Below are 21,740 nucleotides of genomic sequence, written 5' to 3' on the forward strand. Positions count from 1 at the left end.
CTTTTGGCTTATCTTATTAAGAATATATCCAAATTGGTCAGGGGAGAAAAATGCTTTGACTAAGACAAACCATCGGTGAGATTCCCATGTTAACTACACATTTATTAGGTGGGAGGAAAAAAAACATACAAACTTCTATTTCCCCAACTTCCCTGCCTTTCCCAATACCACCTTCACGCTTGCACAATCCCAGAACAAGCACACACATCCCTCCTCATGAGCTAGTTCACTGCAAGATTTGTTAAGGTGATAGTATAGATTTTTTCCCAAGGACATTTCAGCTAAGACAACTTTGCAATCCTGTTTTCTTTTTTAAATGAATAGAAATATTGTCTTTGGTAGTGTGAATGTCAATGTGTTCTGCTGTGTCTGAGATACAGTTGAATGCCTGGCAATAGTGGGGCACAAGTGTTGGATTAGGAGCTGGATTCTTATAGGCTCCTGCTATTTGGCTTTATCTGGTTATGTTGTCTGTAAAGAGAAGTCAAGAGGTTGTTCACAAACTTGTATTTTCATTAATAAACTATGCAAAGCTGGGCCACTAAATTATTGAAGTCTACTACAGAATTCATTCGCATTCATTGCAAACTGGTGGGAAATGGATCCAGGGAAATTCCACCTCATTAAGACCGATGCACTAAAATGTGAAACTTTTGGCAAATGGGGCTTTGTGTGCTAAAATACATGGAAACTAACAAGTCAGGGTTTTGCAAACGTTTTCACAAATTTTCTGTTCACAATAGGAAAATATTATGCTTAGTTGCTATGTGTAAAATTTTATTTAAAGTTTAATGATGTGCATTCATTGGGATGCAATCAGTTTGTTAGTTTTTAAATGCACACTAACCCCCAGATTTTATAAAGTTTAGGGGAAATTAAATGTTCTTTCAGTCATGCATCTTATATAATAAATGGGCTTGAAGGGAACACAGTTGTAGTAAAGTCAGTTTGCTGTACCGAATAAGGTATTTTTCAATAAGAGAATTTTCGTTATTAAGAAAGACTCAGGCTGTTTTTCCAGTCACTCAGATCTTTCTGACTGTCCTCACTTGCTTGTTCCTTTTTTCACAGGTTTTGCTGGTACACCTGGATATCTGTCACCTGAAGTGTTACGAAAAGATCCCTATGGAAAGCCAGTGGATATGTGGGCATGTGGTAAGACATGATGGCAGAACTATCTTAAAAATTCTCAGTAGGGATTCCAAGTGATCTGAGATGTTTGTAATTATTGGTGTTCTCTTGCTTAATTAGTGTAATCTACAGGTGTAATTCTGTTCCATTATTTCTACTTTTTAACAAGTCTAATAAATGCACTTTTCAATCATTTTGGTTCGGTACTTATTTATATGTACTTGACTGACTACTTTTCCTTGGCCATCAAGGTAGATTACAATTCATATCAACTAAAAATAGTTTCATACAAATAATATGCATTACAAAATTCAACATTTCAACCCTGAACCTAATATAGCATTGTCTATTTCCTCTGCACATACTATTTCTCAACCCAGTCCTCAGGATACACACAGCAAGTCAGGTTTTCAGGATACCCACAATGAATATGCAAGAGATAGATTTGCATAGAATGGAGGCAATGCATGGAAATGTAGCTCCTGTATATGCATTGTATTAACCAGACTGACAATCCAAATTACTAATAGCACACAAACTCGACCTTCCTTCAGCAATCACACTACTAGTATTCTTATTATAGGGTTCCCTTCTTACTTACACATTCTGATACCCCCCCAAGAAGACCCAGGTTAACCTCAGAATCTGAACTCAAAGATGATGACTCTGATGAATCAAAATTTTCAGAACACTCCCAAACTTGCTCAATATCACTTCTCAAACAGTTCGTGCCCAAACGACGTTTACTCTTTTCTTTATCAAGTCTCATCACTAAATTCTTTAACTCTTTTAGAAACATTTTGTCCCTGATTCTTTTCTTTAATTTAACAATACTTTTCACTTTCTTTTGCCTTACATTCACACTTCCACACCCAATCTCATTTTCCAGTACATCACACTGACCTGGCACAGCAGAACTCGAGTCTCCAACTGCTTTGTCCATATATTGCAAATCTTCTACTCCCTCAGTTCCCGATACTGAGGAGACAGCTGACTGTTGCAAAGTTTGACCACCTTCTATCTCCTCAGAGTAGAATGATGCTGAAAGTCTTTCCCTGAGCAAATTCACATCAGCATTCTCAGCACTATCATTAATATGTTTTCTTTTACGAGTCCTTATTTTAGTTTTACTTCCTTCTTCCACTTGTGAATTACCAGACATAATTAAATGCTCCTTATCCAAAAACCTCTCAGGTATTTTAATAACCCTCTTACTGAGAGCCCTATTTTGCTAAGAAAGCATCTTCGATTTTTTAGATAATTTTTTAGAAGCCGTTCCTACCCTTTCAATCCACCAATACAAAGCACCAATATAAGCAGGAACTAACTTTCACTCCACCAATAAACTGCTTCTCATCAGCCCCTCCTACTTCCTATCACTAACCCAACAAGCTCAATGACACTGTGACAGTGGCGTTCCTAGGGGGGGGCGGTGGGGGTGGTCCGCCCCGGGTGCACGCCGCTGGGGGGAGGTGCCGCGCGCGCCTGTCCTCCGTTGGTCCATGCTTCTTCTCTGCCCCGGAACAGGTTACCTCCCCTGAACTCCCCCAGTGGTCACTAACTCCCTCCCAGCAAAAAAAAAGAACTTTAAAAACTAATTTTTTCCAGCCTGTATGCCAAGTTACTTCCTGTTCCGGGGCAGAGAAAAAGCATGGCCCAACAGAGGGCAGGCACGCGCGGCACCCCCCCCCCCCCCCCCCAGCGGCGTGCACCCGGCGGTGGGGGGGGTTCTTCACGGGGGTGTCCTTTCGCCGGGGGGGGGGGGTCCGCGCTGCATTGGGGGGCGCTGCACCCGGTGGGGCGGGGCGCATCGGCGATCCACCCCGGGTGCCAGCCCTCCCAGGAACGCCACTGCACTGTGAAAACAGTTTCAGTGGAGTTTTGGTGCTATCAAAATCAGTAAGCAAGTTCACAATTTTAATGCTTAATTTAAATAGAAAGTTTCACAAGACTCTCCTCTCTTCAGCTGACTAGTTCCTTCAGCTCCTTTCCCGCTTAAACTTCTCTACTCCTAGTTCAACCAATCACCTTCCCCCACACCTAAAACCGCTCCCCTCATTCCATTGCAAATTCTTCTCAGAAGCACTTCTTTTTCTGGAAGGGCTCAGCCAAGCTATAGCGCCCTCCTTTAACTTAGTCGAGCCAATTAACGTCAAATTTGCAACAACAAAAAAGTAAAATCTGAACAAAATCCACAAATATACATACTGTATTTGCATATTTATATATGTAGTAGACTATTATTTGCACCAAATTGTATAAAAAGTAGTGTTTAACACAATGTATATAAAAAAGACAAAAACATAAGGTCAGAAGGGTTACACCATCCAGCTTATTTTCGAAAGAGAAAGACACCCATATTTCGACCCAAATCGGGAGATGGGCGCCTTTCTCTCATGGGCGCCCAAATCGGTATAATCGAAAGCCGATTTTGGGCGCCTCCAACTGCAGTCTGTCGCGGGAACGGACAAAGTTGATGGGGGCGTGTCGGAGGCGTGGTGAAGGCGGGACTGGGGTGTGTTTATTGGCTGAGGAGAGATGGGTGCACTCGGCCGATAATGGAAAAAAGAAGGGTGGCAGAAGCGAGAATTTGGGTCACTTTTTTTGGACCCTTTTTTTTCACGAACAAGCCCCCCAAACAATGCCCCAACTGCCCAGATGACCACCGGAGGGAATCGGGGATGACCTCCCCTGACTCCCCCAGTGGTCACTAACTCCCTTCCAGCAAAAAAAAAAGAACTTTAAAAACTATTTTTTTCCCAGCCTGTATACCAGCCTCAAATGTCATACCCAGCTCCATCGCAGCAGTATGCAGGTCCCTGGAGCAGTTGTTAGTGGGTGCAGTGGACTTCAGGCAGGTGGACCCAGGCCCACCCCCCTACCTGTTACACTTGTGCTGCTAAATGGGAGTGCTCCAAACCGCCCCCATAACCCACTGTACCCACATCTAGGTGCCCCTCTTCAGCCTTAAGTGCTCTGGTAATGGTGTAGACTTGTGGGCAGTGGGTTTTGGGGGGGGGGGGGGGATTTGGGGGGCTCAGCACCCAAGGTTAGGGAGCTATGGACTTGGGAGGTATTTTAATTTTTTTTTGTTACAAGTGCCCCCTAGGGTGCCCAGTTGGTGTCCTGGCATGTAAGGGGGACCAGTGCACTACGAATCCTGGCCCCTCTCACGACCAAATGCCTTGGATTTGTTCATTTTTAGGCTGGGCGCCTTCGGTTTCCATTATCGCTGAAAACAGATACCACCCAGCTCAAATCCGCCCAAATGCGATGCATTTGCCCGGCACAAACCGTATTATCGAAACAAAAGATGGACGCCCATCTTTTTCGAAAATACGTCCTCGGATATAAACGCCCATGGAGATAGGCGTTCGCATTCGATTATGCCCCTCCATATGTATTCTTAACTGATATGGATCACTTTAAGTTTGAAATACCTTAAAGAAGGATGAATTCAAATGCTCTACTTCACAAATCTCATGCTGTAATCTAATTCACCTAAAATAAAAATAACATTCTGACTGTCAAAAGTGCATACATATAAAAAGACAAAAAGTCACTCTATATTGAATGTGAGGAGAGTATATATACAATATAGGTGACAACATCATGACAATATTAAAAATGTGAACAGAAAATAAAACAATGCAATATGAAGCAGTGACCTCATATACACATTCCAGGGCTATTACATGCATATCATAAAAATATCAATCAATATGTCTGATAATCAAAAGTACATAGGCTGTAGTTTTTTTTAAACTACATAGGCTCAGCACAGAACTCGAACAGACCTAAGTGATGTATAAAGGTGCTGAAATTAAATTTGCTTAGTATGGTGCTGCATAGGGAAGCATTGGTAAAACATGCTCCTTTTTTCATAAGACATTCATAAGACGTCCTTGATGAAACCAAAGAAATGAACACTGTGTGTACAGGATATGACATTTTGGGTGTGTTGGCATGCCAATAAATAGAACAGTCATAAATTTAGTACCTAATATATAACGAAAAAAAAAGGACTTTCTGCAGTGACTCCAAAATCAGGTGGCAAAGTGCTGACCGTAAAGCGGCTTACAGATGATATTAACATGATGAACAAAGCTATCCATAAAAACGAGAGGGCAGACCAAAGACTGTTTGTACAACGTCTTACCTTTAAACCAAACGAGTAATGCACTGGTTGTCGGCTCACTGTTTATGCAAAAGTGGCAAACTCAAAAGTTCTGCCTGTTCCGGTCCATTATTAACGTATCACTTAGCAAGGGATGCTGACATGTCCATGACGTATGTAATACATTAAAATATGATTGGGCGTTGTTAATGAGGCAGTGTCATAATGTGACATTTTGAGTGTATTGGCATGTTGATGAATAGAACAGTCATGAATATTTTAGTACCAAATATATAAGGACAAACTAAGACTGACTGCATTGATGCCAAAATCGGGCGGGAAAGTGCCGTTGACCATAAAGCCGACTTACAAACGAATGTTAACACGAACAAAGCTATCCATAACAATGAGAGTGCAGACCAAAGTAATATTGAGGAAGACTGTTTGTACAAAGTCTTACCTTTAAAACAAACAAGATAGCACACTGGTTGTCGGCTCACCGTTTATGCAAAAGTGACAAATTTGAAAGTGATGCCTGTGCTGATCCATTATAGCGTATCACTTAGTAGATGACGAAAGAGAAAGACCTGTGCGGTCCATCCAGTCTGCCCAACAAGATAAACTCATATGTGCTACTTTATGTGTATACCTGACTTTGATTTGTATCTGCCATTTTCAGGGCACAGACCGTAGAAATCAGCCCAGCACTAGCCCCGCCTCCCCCCACCGGCTCTGCCACCCAATCTCCGCTAAGCTTCTGAGGATCCATTCCTTCTGAACAGGATTCCTTTATGTTTATCCCACGCGTTTTTGAATTCCGTTACCGTTTTCATCTCCACCACCTCCCGCATCATGGACACGTCAGCATCCCTTACCACTTAGTGAGGGATGCTGACGTGTCCATGGTGTGTGTAATATATCGTGAGTAAAACAGGCTTTATACATAGAGAATCTTTATTAAATTACCCCCCAAATGAGAAAACCCTTTATTTACTCCTAGCCTAAGGTCTCCAAAGTCATATTTGTGCTAGAAAATTGAAGAAAGATGTAAGGTTTGCAGCTGACGAACAGTGCCTGTATTTCTATGAGGATATAAAATGCTTTTAAAAACAAACAATGCTGACAAAAGTACAGCGAGAAGTGTCACTTCAGATGAAATTAATGGTTTTTAGCTGCTCTGGTTTATATATGGCTTATTGACTGTGCTCTTCTGGTTTCCTCTAGGTGTCATTCTGTACATTCTCCTGGTGGGATATCCACCTTTTTGGGATGAAGACCAGCACAGATTATATCAGCAGATCAAGGCCGGGGCTTACGATGTATGTAGTGATAGCTTCGCTAGTCATGTCGTTTAATAATGATATTATCTCTGTGTTTTCTTGAGGTTACATTATTTAATTGTGGAGATTGTTTCGGCAAGAGAAAGAATGTTTACGGTATCAAAGAACACATTTTTCAGACAGCAAATAGCAAAGATAAGTACAAGCTTGAAATCAGACTGTGGAAGTATAAATGTCAGGGACACAAATACCTTCAAAAGCATTAGCAAAGCAATACTGTTGCCACTATTCTTTTGTTTCTCTTGGATAGATTCAAAGAAGGAAAAACACAGAAAATGAAGGCCAATAAATGCTACAAAGCCCAGCTAGTCTACCATAATACTTCAGTTCCATCTCGGCCTCTGGTCTTTACCTTTATTTTTTTTTTTTGTTACATTTGTACCCTGTGCTTTCCCACTCATGGCAGGCTCAATGCAGCTTACATATTATATACAGATACTTATTTGTACCTGGGGCAATGGAGGGTTAAGTGACTTGCCCAGAGTCACAAGGAGCTGCCTATGCCTGAAGTGGGAATCGAACTCAGTTCCTCAGGACCAAAGTCCACCACCCTAACCACTAGGCCACTCCTCCACTCCACTTTACTTTCCCCATCACTACTGTTCCCTCTAAGCTGTGCAGGAGTCCTCCAACTGCATTGCTACCAGTGAGGGGGCGGTGCTTCAATAATGTGTTTTCAGTCACTAGGGACAGGCAAGTTTCCTGGAGTTCTGCAGAGCTTACCTGTTCCTCATTCTTGAAAATGTGATAGTGAAATTGCACCTCCACAGGCAGGACTGTAGGTGGCAGACTTCCCACGCAGCTTAGAAGGAACAGTGCCCATCACTAAGGGGCCCTTTTACTATGCCATGTAAGCGTCTACGCGCGCCCAACGTGCGCCAAAATGGAGTTATTGCCCGACTACCGCGTGGCTCTTGTGGTAATTTCATTTTTGGCACGCATTCAATAACCCACGTCTGAAAAATATTTTTTATTTTCGGGCGTGGATAATGGGCGTGTGCAGGTTATTACCACCCAGTTACCGCGTGAGTCTTTACTGCTAGGTCAATGGCTGGCAGTAAGGTCTCAGACCCAAAATGGACGTGCAGCAATTTTCATTTTGCCACACGTTCATTTTTGGCAAAAAAAGGCCTTTTTTACAGGTGCGCTAAAAAATGGATCGGTGCACGCCCAAAACCCGTGCCTACAGTACCATAAGCCATTTTTCAGCGTGCCTTTGTAAAAGGACCCATAAGACTCTTACGTGGATGTGGTAACATCGGTTAGCGTATCTGGGTTTATAAAGGTTTGGACAAGTTCTTGGAGGAAAAGTCCATAGTCTTCTATTGAGATAGACATGGGGAAGCTACTACTTGCCCTGGGATTGGTAGCATGGAATGTTGCTACTGTTTAGGCTTCTGCCAGGTACTTGTGACCTAGATTGGGCACAGTTGGAAGCAGGATATTGGGCTAGATGGACCATTGGTCTGACACAGTATAGCTATTCTTATGTTCCTGACTCTGTTACCATTTTTGTCTCCATCTCCTCCTTTAAGAGGCTGTTTCATGTATGCATCACCATATTATTTATAAGGGTTCATTATTTTACTCTTCAGTTTACAGCCTTCAGGCTTGTAACACTCCCTTCCCACTGAAAAGTGCTTGTATTTTTTATTTATGTAAATGTAATTAATTAATTAATGGGATTTATTAACTGCCTTTAAGAAGAGATTCACCCAGGCGGTGTACAGCAGGTACAGTTTAACCTAAAACTTACAATTTTGTTAACAGCATAACAATAGCAAAATGACCAAGTATAAACATAAATACAGTAAATGAGGTAAACTTGAAAACAGCAAATTGAAACTTAACAATAGGACTATCATGAAATAGGATAAAAAATATACACATTTAACAGCACTGAAATTCAAATAACAGAGATATAATACAATGTCAGTACAATACTAATGAAACATCTAAGAAGCACACATTAGAGCATTCAAATTACATAGCCATGATACTAATGCATTTCTAGTAGTATAATAACAGCTTGCCATATAGCTGAGGACCCAAGTTCAGATATATTGATGGAGACAAGATGCATAATACAGAGTCAGTTGGGATAAATAAATGGGTTGCTAAACTCAAGGCAAGTTCTTTGTACAGTTAAACAAGATATAAGGAACTGGTCTAAGTTACAGCGTGTGTAGCAAGATGGTCCAGGTGCAGAATGAGTGTATAGTCAGTCACCCTAGGTATTAAAGGCTTGAGAGAAGAGCCAAGCTTTTACCTGCTTCTTGAAGTAGAGGTAGTCTCGAATTATATGTAGCCCTTATAGGAGTAAATTCCAGAGCGTGGAGTCTACTCCTGAGAAGGCTCGCTGACTGGTATCACATCGTACATTTTCTTTTGATGAAGGTACAGATAGTGATAATTCTTGAGAGGACTTTAGAGGTCTTAAAGATGTACTTATTCTTTAAGTACTCTGGCTCATTTTGTCTGAGGGCCTTGCAAATCAAACATAGAGTTTTAAATTTAGCCCTGTATGGTACTGGTAACCAGTGTAGTTTTTGCAGGAAGGGTGTAATGTGGTCACACAACTTGCAGCCTTCTATCAGTCATGCTGATAGAATGCTGCAAGTTGGAGCTGATACAAACTCTTTTTCGTTTGGCCAGTGTACAGAGCATTACAGTAGTCTAGTCATGATGTTATCTTGGCATGGACCATTGTGGTGAGACTCATCTTTTCAATATATGGAGAGAGATTTTGTAGCTGCCGTAGGTGATAGAGTCAGTTTTTAAAGGTTGTTTGAATTTGCGAGATCAGAGTGTGTGATGAGTCTAGCAGTATTCCAAGATTCCTAACCTGTGATTTTAGAGGGAGTTCATACTTCCCAAAAGGTATTTTGAAGTCCGGTATTTGTCCACTTGCGTTAGGTACCCAAAGAATCTCTGTTTTACTTGGATTCAGGCAGAGTTTGTTGTTGTTTGCCCATTCCTGAGTTGCAGTCAGTTTACTCAGAGCTGTGGGTAGATCTGGTTCAATGATTATGAGTAGTTGCACATCATCAGCATAGATGTAGAATTTTGTGTCCATCAACCGAAGCATCTCAGCCAGAGGCTTGAGGTAGGTATTGAATAAAATGGGAGGCAGTATGGATTCCTGTGGCACCCCACAGTTCAGAGCCCACAATAACGATGTGCTGTTGTTGAACAGAACTGATTGTTGTCTATCTGACAGGTAGGAATTTGAACCAGTAAATACTGTGCCACTGATACCTGTTTCTGCATGTTATTGTGGGCCACAGTGTTGAGGGCTGCAGAGAAGTCCAGCAACACTAGTACCAAGGCAGATCCTTTGTCACGGTTTCTGTGTAGATCATCAAGAAGGGACACAAGAACTGTCTCTGTTCCATACCCAGGTCTGAAACCACATTGACATGGGTCTTGCCAATTACTTTCAATTAGCTAGTTGTTGAGTTGAATGCAGACTGTCTGTTCTATAAGTTTTGTCAGAAAATGAATGTTAAAGACTGGTTGGTAGTTTTCGACCTTGTCCTGGTCAAGTGAGCTCTATTTCAGTAGGGAGCACAACACAGCTCTTTTTAGTGTTGATGGTAGCTGCCCTTCCACAAGAGAGGTGTTAACAATTTTAGTAGCCCCTTCAATGAAACTTATGCTCACTTGTTTTACTATCTTTTCTGAGCAGAGATCAAGAGGGCAGGTTGTAGGCAGTAGGCGTGTCAGGATTTTTTCAAGAGCTTCCTCCTTGACCTGGTTGAATGAGTCCCAGATGGCTGTGCATGGTGGGGAAGTTGGAGTGTTCTCTTCATTAGCTGGTGGGAGCTTTGATGGGACTGTCTATAGGTCCTGATGGAGAACTTTAATTTTGTTGGCAAAGTATGTGACAAAATCATTGCTGGTTAGTTGTGACTGGGCAGGCTGGTTCTGTTGTGAGGTTTGCAGTAGGCCGTTTATTATTTTCAATAATTGCTTGGTTGAATTTGAAGCTTGTTCTATGTTGATATAAATATTGGGGGGGGGGGTTGGCTGTTGTTACGGCCTGGCAGCACATTGCCATGTTCCCTTAGTTGAACCTGTCATCATCTAGGTGAGATTTCCGCCATTTTCTTTCCAGTTGACATCCTTGACACTTAAGGACCCTAAGTTCTGGGGAGAACCATGGGGAACATTTGTTTCTGGAGCATAGGACTTTCTTTAGAAGGGCCGTTTTTTTCAAATGCCATTGATAAGCTTTCATTCCAGATTACTTCTCATGGGAAATTTTAATCTATACATCAAAACTCCAGAAACCACTACTGCTGCCTTCCTTGTTACAATGGCAGCTCTAGGATTCATTCAAGTGATCAAATCTCCAACCCATGAAAAGAGCCATATGCTAGACTTGGCGTTCTGCAAAGGGGTTGACATCTTTGAACAGCCTTAGCATGGACTGATCATTTTCTAATCAAATTTTCTATTAAGGACTACATAAAACAGATAAGCCCAGTCAAAGTTTGGAAGGAAATCCGAGACATTAAAAAATCTGACTGCTGATAACTTCCTAGAGGCCTTGTTCTACCCCCATTTGGATGAAAAGATGATGACAGTGTTAGAACAGGTTAAAAGCTGCCTTATTTGCATAATCCTATCCTAGACTCCACCAGCTTTTTGTATAACCCTGTCCCAAATCCCACTCCTTTGGGTGATGTCATAGCCATGCCCATTTTCCAAGATGGCGCCAAGCACGGGACACACCACATCACTTCTTGGTGGGGTCACGTCATAGGAAGTGACATCAAAGCCTCGTCCGACAACACCCACAAAGTGCCCATTTCCCTGCCCATAACCATTAAAATTTAGGCGCAGTGGGTTACAGAATATGCTTAGGGAATTGTGCGCATAAATTCTAATTATTGCCAATAGTGCTTATTATTGCTTGTTAAATGCTGTTAATAATGCTAATTGGCTTGTTAAGCCAATTATGTTCCATGCATTGTTATAGAATACGCTTGGAGTTTGGCGCAGAACGCAAGGCACGATGTATAGAATCTGGGGTTTCGTGTGGGAAATTGTGCGTGCAAGTTAGAGAATAAAGTCTGTTGTGCGTGTAAATTAATTTAATAATGAACTGATAATTGGTGTTAATGTGCAGTAATAGGCCACAATCATCCTTAACTGGTTCTAATTGCCCTTAGTCCGGTATTCTGTAACATGTGCGTATAATTTCTATCATGTGTACCTACTAGGGAGTGTGGCCATGGAAGGAGCATAGGCAGCTCAGAGGTGTGCCTAGCAGTTTTGTGTGCCTGTTGTAGAGTTCTAGCATTGATGCATCTAACTGCCTGCAGTTTGGTACAATCACTTACGCCAGCCTTTGTCGTAGTGTAAACGCTTGCACCTAAAATTAGACACTTATGCAATTTAAAATTTTAGGCAGTAATTTTAAGAGGTACCAGTCGGTATTTTAATTGAAACAATGGCCATGGCATTTATTAAAAAGTATATTCAGTGACACTGACTATACATGCCATATTAGCAGCCATTCCCAGCTCAGTCCTCAAGGCACACCTAGTCCCATCGGGTTTTAAGGATATCCACAATGGATATGCATGCGATAGATTTGCATGCAATTCCTCAATTACATGCAGTTGTAACTCATGAATATTCATTGTGGATATCCTGAAAACCCGATAGGACTAGGTGTACCCTGAGGAATGGGTTAGGAATAGATGCTATACAGTAATTCCATTAAAACATGTGCATAAAATAGATCTGCATATATTCATCAGGCCTAAACTAAACATATTGCATAGCCGTGCACAATCACTGTTCTAGAATCCACAGGTAGCACGCTTTGTCCCAGTGCAAAACATTTGGCACCCTTTTTTGAAGCTACCCCTGTGTGCGTAACTGTGCACCCTACCATGCTCCACCCATCTGTATAGCCACCTTCAAAATCAGTACCATTGCATTAGGTATCTTTTTTTTTTCTTTCTTTTTTTAGAATAAAGCATTGCTGGAATATTGGCATTTACCTGGATGAGTACACATATGTGCATATATGACAATATTCTGACCATTTACAGGATTACTTGTTCCTAAATGCTGGCGCCCACTTTACAGAATTACCCCTTAATGGCATTAGTAAATAAGGCCCTTGCATATAAAGACTGATTAGCGCGTGCTCCCCAATTCTGCTCAGCATTATTTTTAACAGCTTTCATGTAGTTCAAGGTTTGAAAGTGAGATTGAGAGTCTGAATTTCCTAATTTTCAGATTGTTGTTCTTGAATTTACTCAAATCTGGATGGTTCTGACAATATTTATTGATTGATTTATTTTGAGCATAGTTTTGTGAAGCACTTCTTTTTACATTAAGATTATGTGGCGGGTATTCATGGTGTGCAATGATTAAAAAAGTGCAAGTGGAAACATTTAGACTAATGAGGTCTGTGGTCATTCCAATTAAATATGAGCACACTATACAAAAATTCATATATTTGATGCATTGGTTTACTTGATTTGTTTGCTTTGGCTTGTGAGATATTTAATTTTTCTGTGATGACATTTCCTTTCAGTCTTACTTGAATTTAATTTCCCCCAGTTATCTGTATGAATATTTATCCACTGACAGATATTTGCATGTCTGATAGACTTCATTGATGCCCCCTTAGCATCGCCTTCTTCAGAGTTGTGCCTCACACTTTACAGTTGCCTGATAGCCAGACAAAGCCTGTAGACAGACTCTATCTGAACTGCATCCAGAAATACTGGCATAGCTAGTCATAATTTTGATTAATTTCTTAATGTAATATAATGTGCTCTGCCAGGGACAGGAGTCGACTGAACATGAGTGCTTTAATTTGTTAGTTCTGGAGTGGAGTGGAGTAAAGCAGTCACCTAGTAGAGCATTAGGATGAGAACCTGGAAAGCCAGGGTTGAAATCCTGCTTCTCCCAACGATGCTGCTTATAACCTTAGGCAAAAAAAGGAGTGAGGAAGACCAAACGACAGCTGACATGGTTAAAAAGTGAGGTGAAGGAAGCTATTAGAGCTAAAGGAAAATCCTTCAGAAAATGGAAAAAGGAACTGACTGAAAATAATAAACAGCATAAGGAATGTCAAGTCAATGCAAAGCGCTGATAAGGAAGGCAAAGAGAGACTTTGAAAAAATGATTGCGTTTGAGGCAAAAACACATAGTACATTTTTTTTTAGGTATATTAAAAGCAAGAAGCTGGCAAAAGAATCAATTGGACTGCTAGATGACCAAGGGGTAAAAGGGTCAATCAGGGAAGACAAAGACACAGCGGAGAGATTAAATGAATTCTTTGCTTCGGTCTTCACCGAGGAAGATTTGACAGCGATACCGGTGGCTGAATTGGTATTCAATGCTAACGAGTTGGAGAAACTGAATGAAATCTCTATAAACCTAGAGGATGTAATGGGACAATTTGACCAACTGAATAGTAGCAAATCTCCTGGACCGGATGGTATTCATCCCGGAGTACAGATAGAATTGAAAAATGAACTGGCAGAACTATTGTTAGTAATATGTAATTTATCTTTAAAATTGAGTGTGGTACCAGAACATTGGAGGGTAGCCCATGTAACACCAATATTTAAAAAAGGTTTCAGAGGGGATCTGGGAAATTATAGACCGGTGACCCTGACGTTGGTGCCGGGCAAAATGGTACATTATTGGCTGAAACTGAAACTGTTGGTCCCTGTAACCACTCTGTGCTGCTCTCCCACAACCTGTAGGCCCTCCCTGGGCCTCCTTCGAAGCCCTAGTGGTTTAGTGTCCTCTTCAGGGCATTTCCGAATCACTCCTGCCCCGCCAGCTCTGCAGTCAAAATGTCTACCATGACTTCCTGTAGCTGCCTCAGGAGACTGCTGCAGGAGGTTGCAGCAACCATTTTGAGATTTGAACTGGCATGAGCGACTGGGGATTTCTGCTGCCTAGGCCAGTTTCAAATGGCTGCCATGACCTCCTGTGGCAGTCATTTTGACTGGGTCCGGCGGGGTCAGGAGTGATTCAGGATCGCTTCTGCCCCAAAGAGGCCACTAGAGCTTCGAAGGTAGGCCTGGGGAGGGCCTATAGGTAGGAGAAGGGCAGAGTTGCTGGGTGGCACAGGAGGACAAGTTTTCAGCTGGAAGGGGAAGTTGACTGAGAAAAATGGGCTTTCTGTGGGGGTGAGGGGAAGGGTGACAGTTTTGGCTTTGGTCGCCCTCTGATCAGAATTCAGGAAAACGCGGGTTGAGCACAGAGGATTTCTGAGGGGAGAAGAAGGGGTACAAGAGATTATGATGTTGGTTTGGACTGACAAAATAGATAGCCCATCAATTTCTGTGTTTAAGACATATATTATTTGACAGTCATGATGTATAGTAGATATATTCTTATTGTGACTGTCCTCTAAAGATAATATCTATCTCAAAACCTCTTTGCTACCATTTTCAATTTTTCATGGACAGTTCTTGCTGGGATGACATATTTAATTTTGGCTTATGTAGTGTTTTCTAGCACTTCCTCCAGTACTGGCAAAGATGTTGATGTGGCTTCTTAAAGAGCAGCAATATATACCCAGCTAGAAGCTGTTGACCAATCCTTCCAGCTGAGGTTTAAGGAAGGCAGTGAGGAGCTACATCAATAAACTAAGATAATTTTTCAGTAATACTGCATTGAAGTCTCATAACACTACAGAAACAACCTATGACATGTAATTGGCAGTAATTAACTTGGTGGTAATTCATATGTAAAAACATTCTGCAAACTGTTTTCCTGATTTTTATGTGTGTTTTTTTTTCCTTTGAATAGTTTCCCTCACCAGAGTGGGATACAGTGACCCCGGAAGCTAAAGACCTCATCAACAAAATGCTGACCATCAATCCTGCCAAGCGTATCTCAGCATCAGAGGCACTGAAACATCCCTGGATCTGTGTAAGCTATGGTCACTTGCACTAGAAGCTGACATTTTGGATACGCAGGGCCAGAAGTGCTTTCAATATACTTATGTAACACATCTGCTGAAAGCCTCCTGGTCTTCAAAATCAGGTCCAGTGGGGATCCTACTTTCCTTTCCCATCTGCTAACTCCTTATGTTCCTAGTCACCCCCCCCCCCCCCCCCCCCCCATTTTCAGGAACACCACTCATGCAAAAATTAGGCACTCTATATTCTCAGTACAAGGGCCTGAGCTTTGAAACAAGCTTCCAGAGTACCTCAGGCCTCAGCCATCCTTAGAGCAATTTAAGGTTGAGATTAAGACTTATCTTTTCACAGAAGCTTTTCATATCAGATTTAGTTTTCCCCCACCCTCTCTATCCTGTCTGTTATTATCTCTTTCTTCTCATTTTCTTTCAGTAGTCTGTAGCCACCTAGGGTGGGATAGCATAAAAAACTTCAACTTGAAATTTAAAATGGGATGAAACCTTTATTTCTTCATGGAAAGTTCCAGTCCTCACATTAGACCTTGCTAAACTGTAACACTTGTTATATAATTTAGTGTGAATTCAGCAGGGCTGACATTTGATATGCAGGGACCCAGGGCAGAAACTGGAGAGGGGGCCCCAAGCATGTGTTCAGGCTGTGCTTTCTTTAGCTGGAGGCAGGCTTGGTGCTCAGGGCAATTCCCATGGTTCCCACCCCCAGCACTGGCCCTGGGATTGGCGTGCTATGTTTCTCTAAACTAGTTCTGATGTGCGAGAGTTACTGGTGCACATATTCAGTTTCCTTTTGAATTATGTTGCTTGAAAGAGACTCGGAGTAGACAGCAAATAGAAAATTCCTAAGATGTGCATATCACAGGTTGTTTTCCTTGTTTGCAGCAACGTTCTACTGTGGCTTCCATGATGCACAGACAAGAGACTGTGGACTGCCTGAAGAAGTTCAATGCTCGAAGGAAACTGAAGGTGAGCAAGAGAATGCTACATCACTGGGGTCATATGAATAGGCTTTTCATTTGTAAAGATGGTGTGGATATTTCAAGAGGGCATGGGGTGTAACAGTTCTTCTGGAAACGAGAGCAGTATCCACCAAGGATGCATTGTTATGAACACCCACACACACATCCACAACACAGCTGTGAAAATAAATTGCTACATTTGTGTTTGTAACTCCTCTTTTATTAGGTCCTTCCCAATAGAGCAGGGGTTCTGAACCCAGTCCTCAGGACACTTTCAGCCAGTCAGATTGTCAGTATATCCACAATGAATATGCATGAGAAAGATTTGGATGCATTACCTTCATTTTATGCAAATCTCTCTCATGCATATTCATTGTGGATATCCTGAAAACCTGACTGACTGGGTTTACCCTAAGGACTGGGTTGAGAAACCCTGCTTTAGAAGTACGAGGGCTCTCCTATACAGGCAGCAGTGTAAAAGTAATCCATTGACTTCAGCGGCTAGAGTCAGGTTCTTGGTGTGGGCCTCAGGGATCATGCTTACTGCCACTCCACTCAAAAACAGTCCACACTTCAGGAGCGTGGGCCAAACTAAAAGTAATTTTCTGAAGGGAAAGGACAAATTGAAGAAAATGTAAAATATTACAGGCGAAACAAATGGACAGTAGAAGAAAAATTAAAATATCACAGGGGAAACAAATTGGTCAATATTTAATCTCGGTGATCAGCGTTCCTTGTAAACACCAGCTGCCTGGCCCTCACAACTGAAAGCATGATATCATCACACCTCCTCCTCCCACCAGCAGGAATGCCAAAGCTGCTGTGTGGGAAACATTGGCTGGAGTGTTCATGGCAAGTTTTAATCTGTCCAATAATTTAATCATCAAAGCAAGGTAGGCAAGAGTTACAGTAGTCTAAAAGTAAAATTACATCCGAACTACAGTGTGAAAATCTTAGGACCAGAAAAAGGTCTAATTCACCTAACTATCATTAATTTACCCTTAAAATTCTGAACCACTGACTCAGCCTGAGGTTTGAGAGAGGCAAGAAAAACATTCAAACTCTTCACTCCCTCCATGATTTTCAACAATGACAGTGCAGGAAAATTGGAGGGAAGTGATCATTTCCCCTCTCAGAGGTAATAGAGCTACAGCAACCTGCTATAGTGATGGGGGGGGCTGGGGAGTACCAGTCAGCATATATCATTGCTTTCTCCAGAAATCTAGCTAGGAAGGAGTAAGGACACAGATCTTGTAAAAGCTTGACATTATACATTTTAGCAAGGCTAAAATTAACCTTTTTTTTAAATAGCTGTTTTTATAGTTATCTTTCAAAAGTGCAAGGATTTAGGGCCTCTTTTACTAAGCGGTGGTAAGCCTAATGTGGGCTTACTGCTCACTAAACAGGAAGTACCACCAGGCTACCACAGCAGCCCAGTGGTACTTCCCACCCCTAGTGCGCCGTCATATCCGGCGCTACAAAAATATATTTCTTTTTGTATTGCTGGAGAGTACCCGGCGGTAATTGCTGCACGGCCATTTCCTGCAGGAAAGAGAGAGACTTCCTTTTTACCAGCTGTGGTAAAGGGGGGCCTTGGCAAACGTGAAAAACACACGCTGACACCAGCGCAGGCCCCCTTTTGCCATTGCTTGGTAAAAGGGGCCCTTAGTGACATGGTACTGTAATATTCCGCATAATGGAGGTCCATTTGGCAGAAAAGGAAAAGCATGTACTGGAAATTCACTTTCAGGAAGGCTTAGTAGTATGGATTGATTTGGCCTAAACACAACAGGAAGTTCTCAGACATGAAGACTCATTTAACATAGAAAGTTCAGATTGGAATTCAGATGTTTATTTTGGTGGTATAGGAAGTATAGGAGCTGCTTAACAATTCACATATGCACAAAAAGAGCTGCCTCAGACTTTGCATTTTCCATATGTAAGTGGCAATTTAGAAATTTCCATATGTAACCAGCAATACTTACATGTGTAGCTAGTCCTGTTTTACAAGGTGAAATGAAACCTTTTTAAAATAAAACTATTAGTGCCATGAAGCAGATGCTAAACTTGACAGGAAAATTTTAACATAAACATGCGTTCCTTATGTAAGACAAAGAATACTTATGTAGATTTTTGACCTGTCCAAACCAGAACAAAACTTTTTGCCATCCTGGCGATCTCCATGTGAAAATACCGGATTTCTAAAATCATCACATACACATGTCGGTGATCTACATATGTAAATTGCTGCTAATTGCATGGGAAATGTTTTTAAAATAGAGGTCTTGATCTCTCTCACCCACATAAGTGTTTTTTAAATTGAAATTAATTAGTCCCTTTGTTTGACAGGGAGCAATTTTGACCACTATGCTCGCTACAAGAAATTTCTCAGGTATGTACAATGAGTATTGTTTTCTCATGTATACACTATATATCATAATTAAAGATTTTACTCTACACCAGAAATCATCTGTTTTTGTGTAATAAGTAAATCCAGAGTAATGAACTGAACTATTAAATTTCGGGGGGGGGGGGGGGGGGTTATAACAGCTACCTGAGTTGCCTGGTGTTGATTGGAACTCTATTATCTAATTGTTGATGTATTAGGAAGTGGTCAAACAAAATCAAATAGACACTGTAAAATATATATGAGATCAGATTTTTATTACAAAGCACAGAATTTTAAAATGTTTCTTGTGGTACAGTTAGGGTTGAACGCATGTAGTTTTTTTCCGAGTTCCAACTCTTGAGCAAACAAGGTGTCCCTAGGTTAAAACCTCTTACCCTAAGAGGCTGTTCTTGAGCTTTGGTGGTGGAGCACAGAGAGAGAGAGAGAGAGAGTGTAAAATGCATGTGCTTGGCTAAGGGGTACTTTTACTAAGGTGTGCTGAAAAATGGCCTGCACTAGTGTAGACATGTGTGTTGGGCATGCAGAATCATTTTTTAGTGCATCTGTAAAAAACACCTTTTTACACTTTGGGAAAAAATGGATGTACAGCAAAATGAAAATTGCCACGCATCCATTTTGGGTCTGAGACCTTTCCGCAAGCCATTGACCTAGTGGTAAGGTCTCACGCGCGTAGCTGCCGTGTGTCAGAAAAACACGTGCCAAAATTGAAATTACCGCAAGGACTATGCAGTAACCAGGTAGTAACTCCAATTTGGTGCACATTGAGCGCACTTAGACGCCTACGCGGCTTAGTAAAAGAGCCGCTAAGAGAGAGAGTGAAATGTATGTGCTTCTCCTAAAGAGAGAGAGAGAGAGTTTGAAATGCTTGTGCTCTAAGGGTGAGAGAAAGGAGAGAGAGTGAAATGCATGTTCTTGTCAGAGAGAGAAAGAGAGAGCAAAACGTATGTGCTTCTCTGAGAAAGAGAGAGCAAAATGTATATGCTTCTGCAAGAGAGCGTGAAATGCATGTGCTTCTCTAAGAGAGTGAAATGAAATGTGCTTCTGTAACAGGAAAGAGAAAATGTATGTGCTTCTGTAAGAGAGAGAGAGTGAGTATGTATAAAATGCATGTACTTCTGTGAGAGAGGGAGAGCGAGAAATGCGCTTTCTGTTGCAAATTGTCCTCCTAGCCCATGCTTATTTATCCTGTAATATTGTAATTTGTGGCTATGTTTCTTAATATTTAACCAAATATATTACAGGTATTGCTTTTGATTTGCCAGTCTTTTTAAGTTTATTATTTCCTGCATTACTGCAGATTTTCTAGTCTATTTTTTCCTTATCCCTTAATAAATGAATGTGCAGGGGAGATAACCCCAAATAAAGCATTCATGGCAAGCAGGGGGACTTAGATCAGGGCTTCCGAAACTTGTTCTGATGACCCTACAGTCAGTCAAGTTGTCAGGATATCCGCAAAGAATATGCCTAAGAGATTTCTTGCCCTGCCCCATGTATGTCAGCATGTCAATATAACTCTTATTGATTGCAGTTTTCCAAATAACGGGGTTCAACACAATATACAGAATAAAATAAACAATATACAAAATATAAACTGTCCTGCTTATAATCGAACGAGAAAATCGCCCAAGTTCCGACGTAAATCGGGAGATGGACGTTTATCTCACAAAAACGAATAACGCGGTATAATCGAAAGCCGAACTTGGACGTTTTCAACTGCACTCCATCGCGGAAGCGTACAAAGTTGACGGGGGCGTGTCGGAGGCGTGGTGAAGGCGGGACTGGGGCATGGTTATCACCCGAACAGAGATGGGCGCCTTTCGCCGATAATGGAAAAAAAGTATGCGTTTGTAGCTAGAATTTAGGGCACTTTTCCTGGACCCTGTTTTTTCACGAATAAGGCCCCAAAAAGTGCCCTAAATGACCAGATTACCCCAGAGGGAATCGGAGATGACCTCCCCTGACTCCCCCAGTGGTCACTAACCCCCTCCCACCACAAAAAAATGATGTTTCACAACTTTTTAATTTCACCCTCAAATGTCATACCCACTTCCCTGGCAGCAGTATGCAGGTCCCTGGAGCAGTTGTTAGGGGGGTGCAGTGGACTTCAGGCAGGTGGACCCAGGCCCATCCGCCACCCCCCCCCCCCCCCCCCCCCCCCCGCCTGTTACAATTGTGCTGCTTAATGCTTAGTCGTCCAACCCCCCCAAACCCACTGTACCCACATGTAGGTGCCCCCCTTCACCCCTTAGGGCTATAGTAATGGTGTAGACTTGTGGGCAGTGGGTTTTGAGTGGGATTTGGGGGGCTCAACACACAAGGGAAGGGTGCTATGCACGTGGGAGCTCTTTTACCTTTTTTTTTTGTTTTGTAAAAGTGCCCCCTAGGGTGCAAGGTTGGTGTCCTGGCATGTGAGGGGGACCAGTGCACTACGAATCTTGGCCCCTCCCACGAACAAGTGCCTTGGATTTATTCGTTTTAGAGCCGGGCGCTTTCATTTTCCATTATCGCTGAAAAACAAAAACACCCAGCTCACAAATTGTCGAATAAAACATGGACGTCTATTTTTTTTTTTTTTTAATTATTTATTTATAAATTTTACAATTACATACCAAAGCAGAACTTTGTCAAGAAACAATAAGCAATTTAACTTAATAAGGAAACATAATTTGAGAATATTCTCATCAAATAAGTGTCATTATTATAGTCCTCAACTGGAGGGGAGACTTAAATAAATCTTACAAGAGGATAAGAATATACTACAGGTAATATGTATATTAAAGTCAAGAAAGGCGTTGGGGTTGTCACTACTCATAATTAAAGTCCTTCCATTGGGTCCTATGGTGGTTTAGGTAACCTT

The 21,740-nt window shown here is 41.7% G+C and overlaps 1 protein-coding gene across 15 annotated transcripts in view; it reads left to right on the forward strand.

The window, feature by feature from the left end:
* CAMK2D (calcium/calmodulin dependent protein kinase II delta) overlaps nucleotides 1–21,740 on the forward strand; it is a 559,079-nt gene that overhangs the window by 420,199 nt on the left and 117,140 nt on the right. For all 15 annotated transcript variants that reach the window (XM_030190831.1, XM_030190832.1, XM_030190818.1 and 12 more), the window contains exons 8-12: nucleotides 1,072–1,155; nucleotides 6,473–6,567; nucleotides 15,388–15,510; nucleotides 16,397–16,480; nucleotides 18,823–18,865. In XM_030190831.1, coding sequence (XP_030046691.1) covers nucleotides 1,072–1,155; nucleotides 6,473–6,567; nucleotides 15,388–15,510; nucleotides 16,397–16,480; nucleotides 18,823–18,865 — 429 coding nt within the window. The remainder of the gene's footprint in view (nucleotides 1–1,071; nucleotides 1,156–6,472; nucleotides 6,568–15,387; nucleotides 15,511–16,396; nucleotides 16,481–18,822; nucleotides 18,866–21,740) is intronic.

Source organism: Microcaecilia unicolor, chromosome 2 (genome assembly GCF_901765095.1).
Source record: "Microcaecilia unicolor chromosome 2, aMicUni1.1, whole genome shotgun sequence".
In the NCBI taxonomy this organism is placed as follows: Eukaryota; Metazoa; Chordata; class Amphibia; order Gymnophiona; family Siphonopidae; genus Microcaecilia; species Microcaecilia unicolor.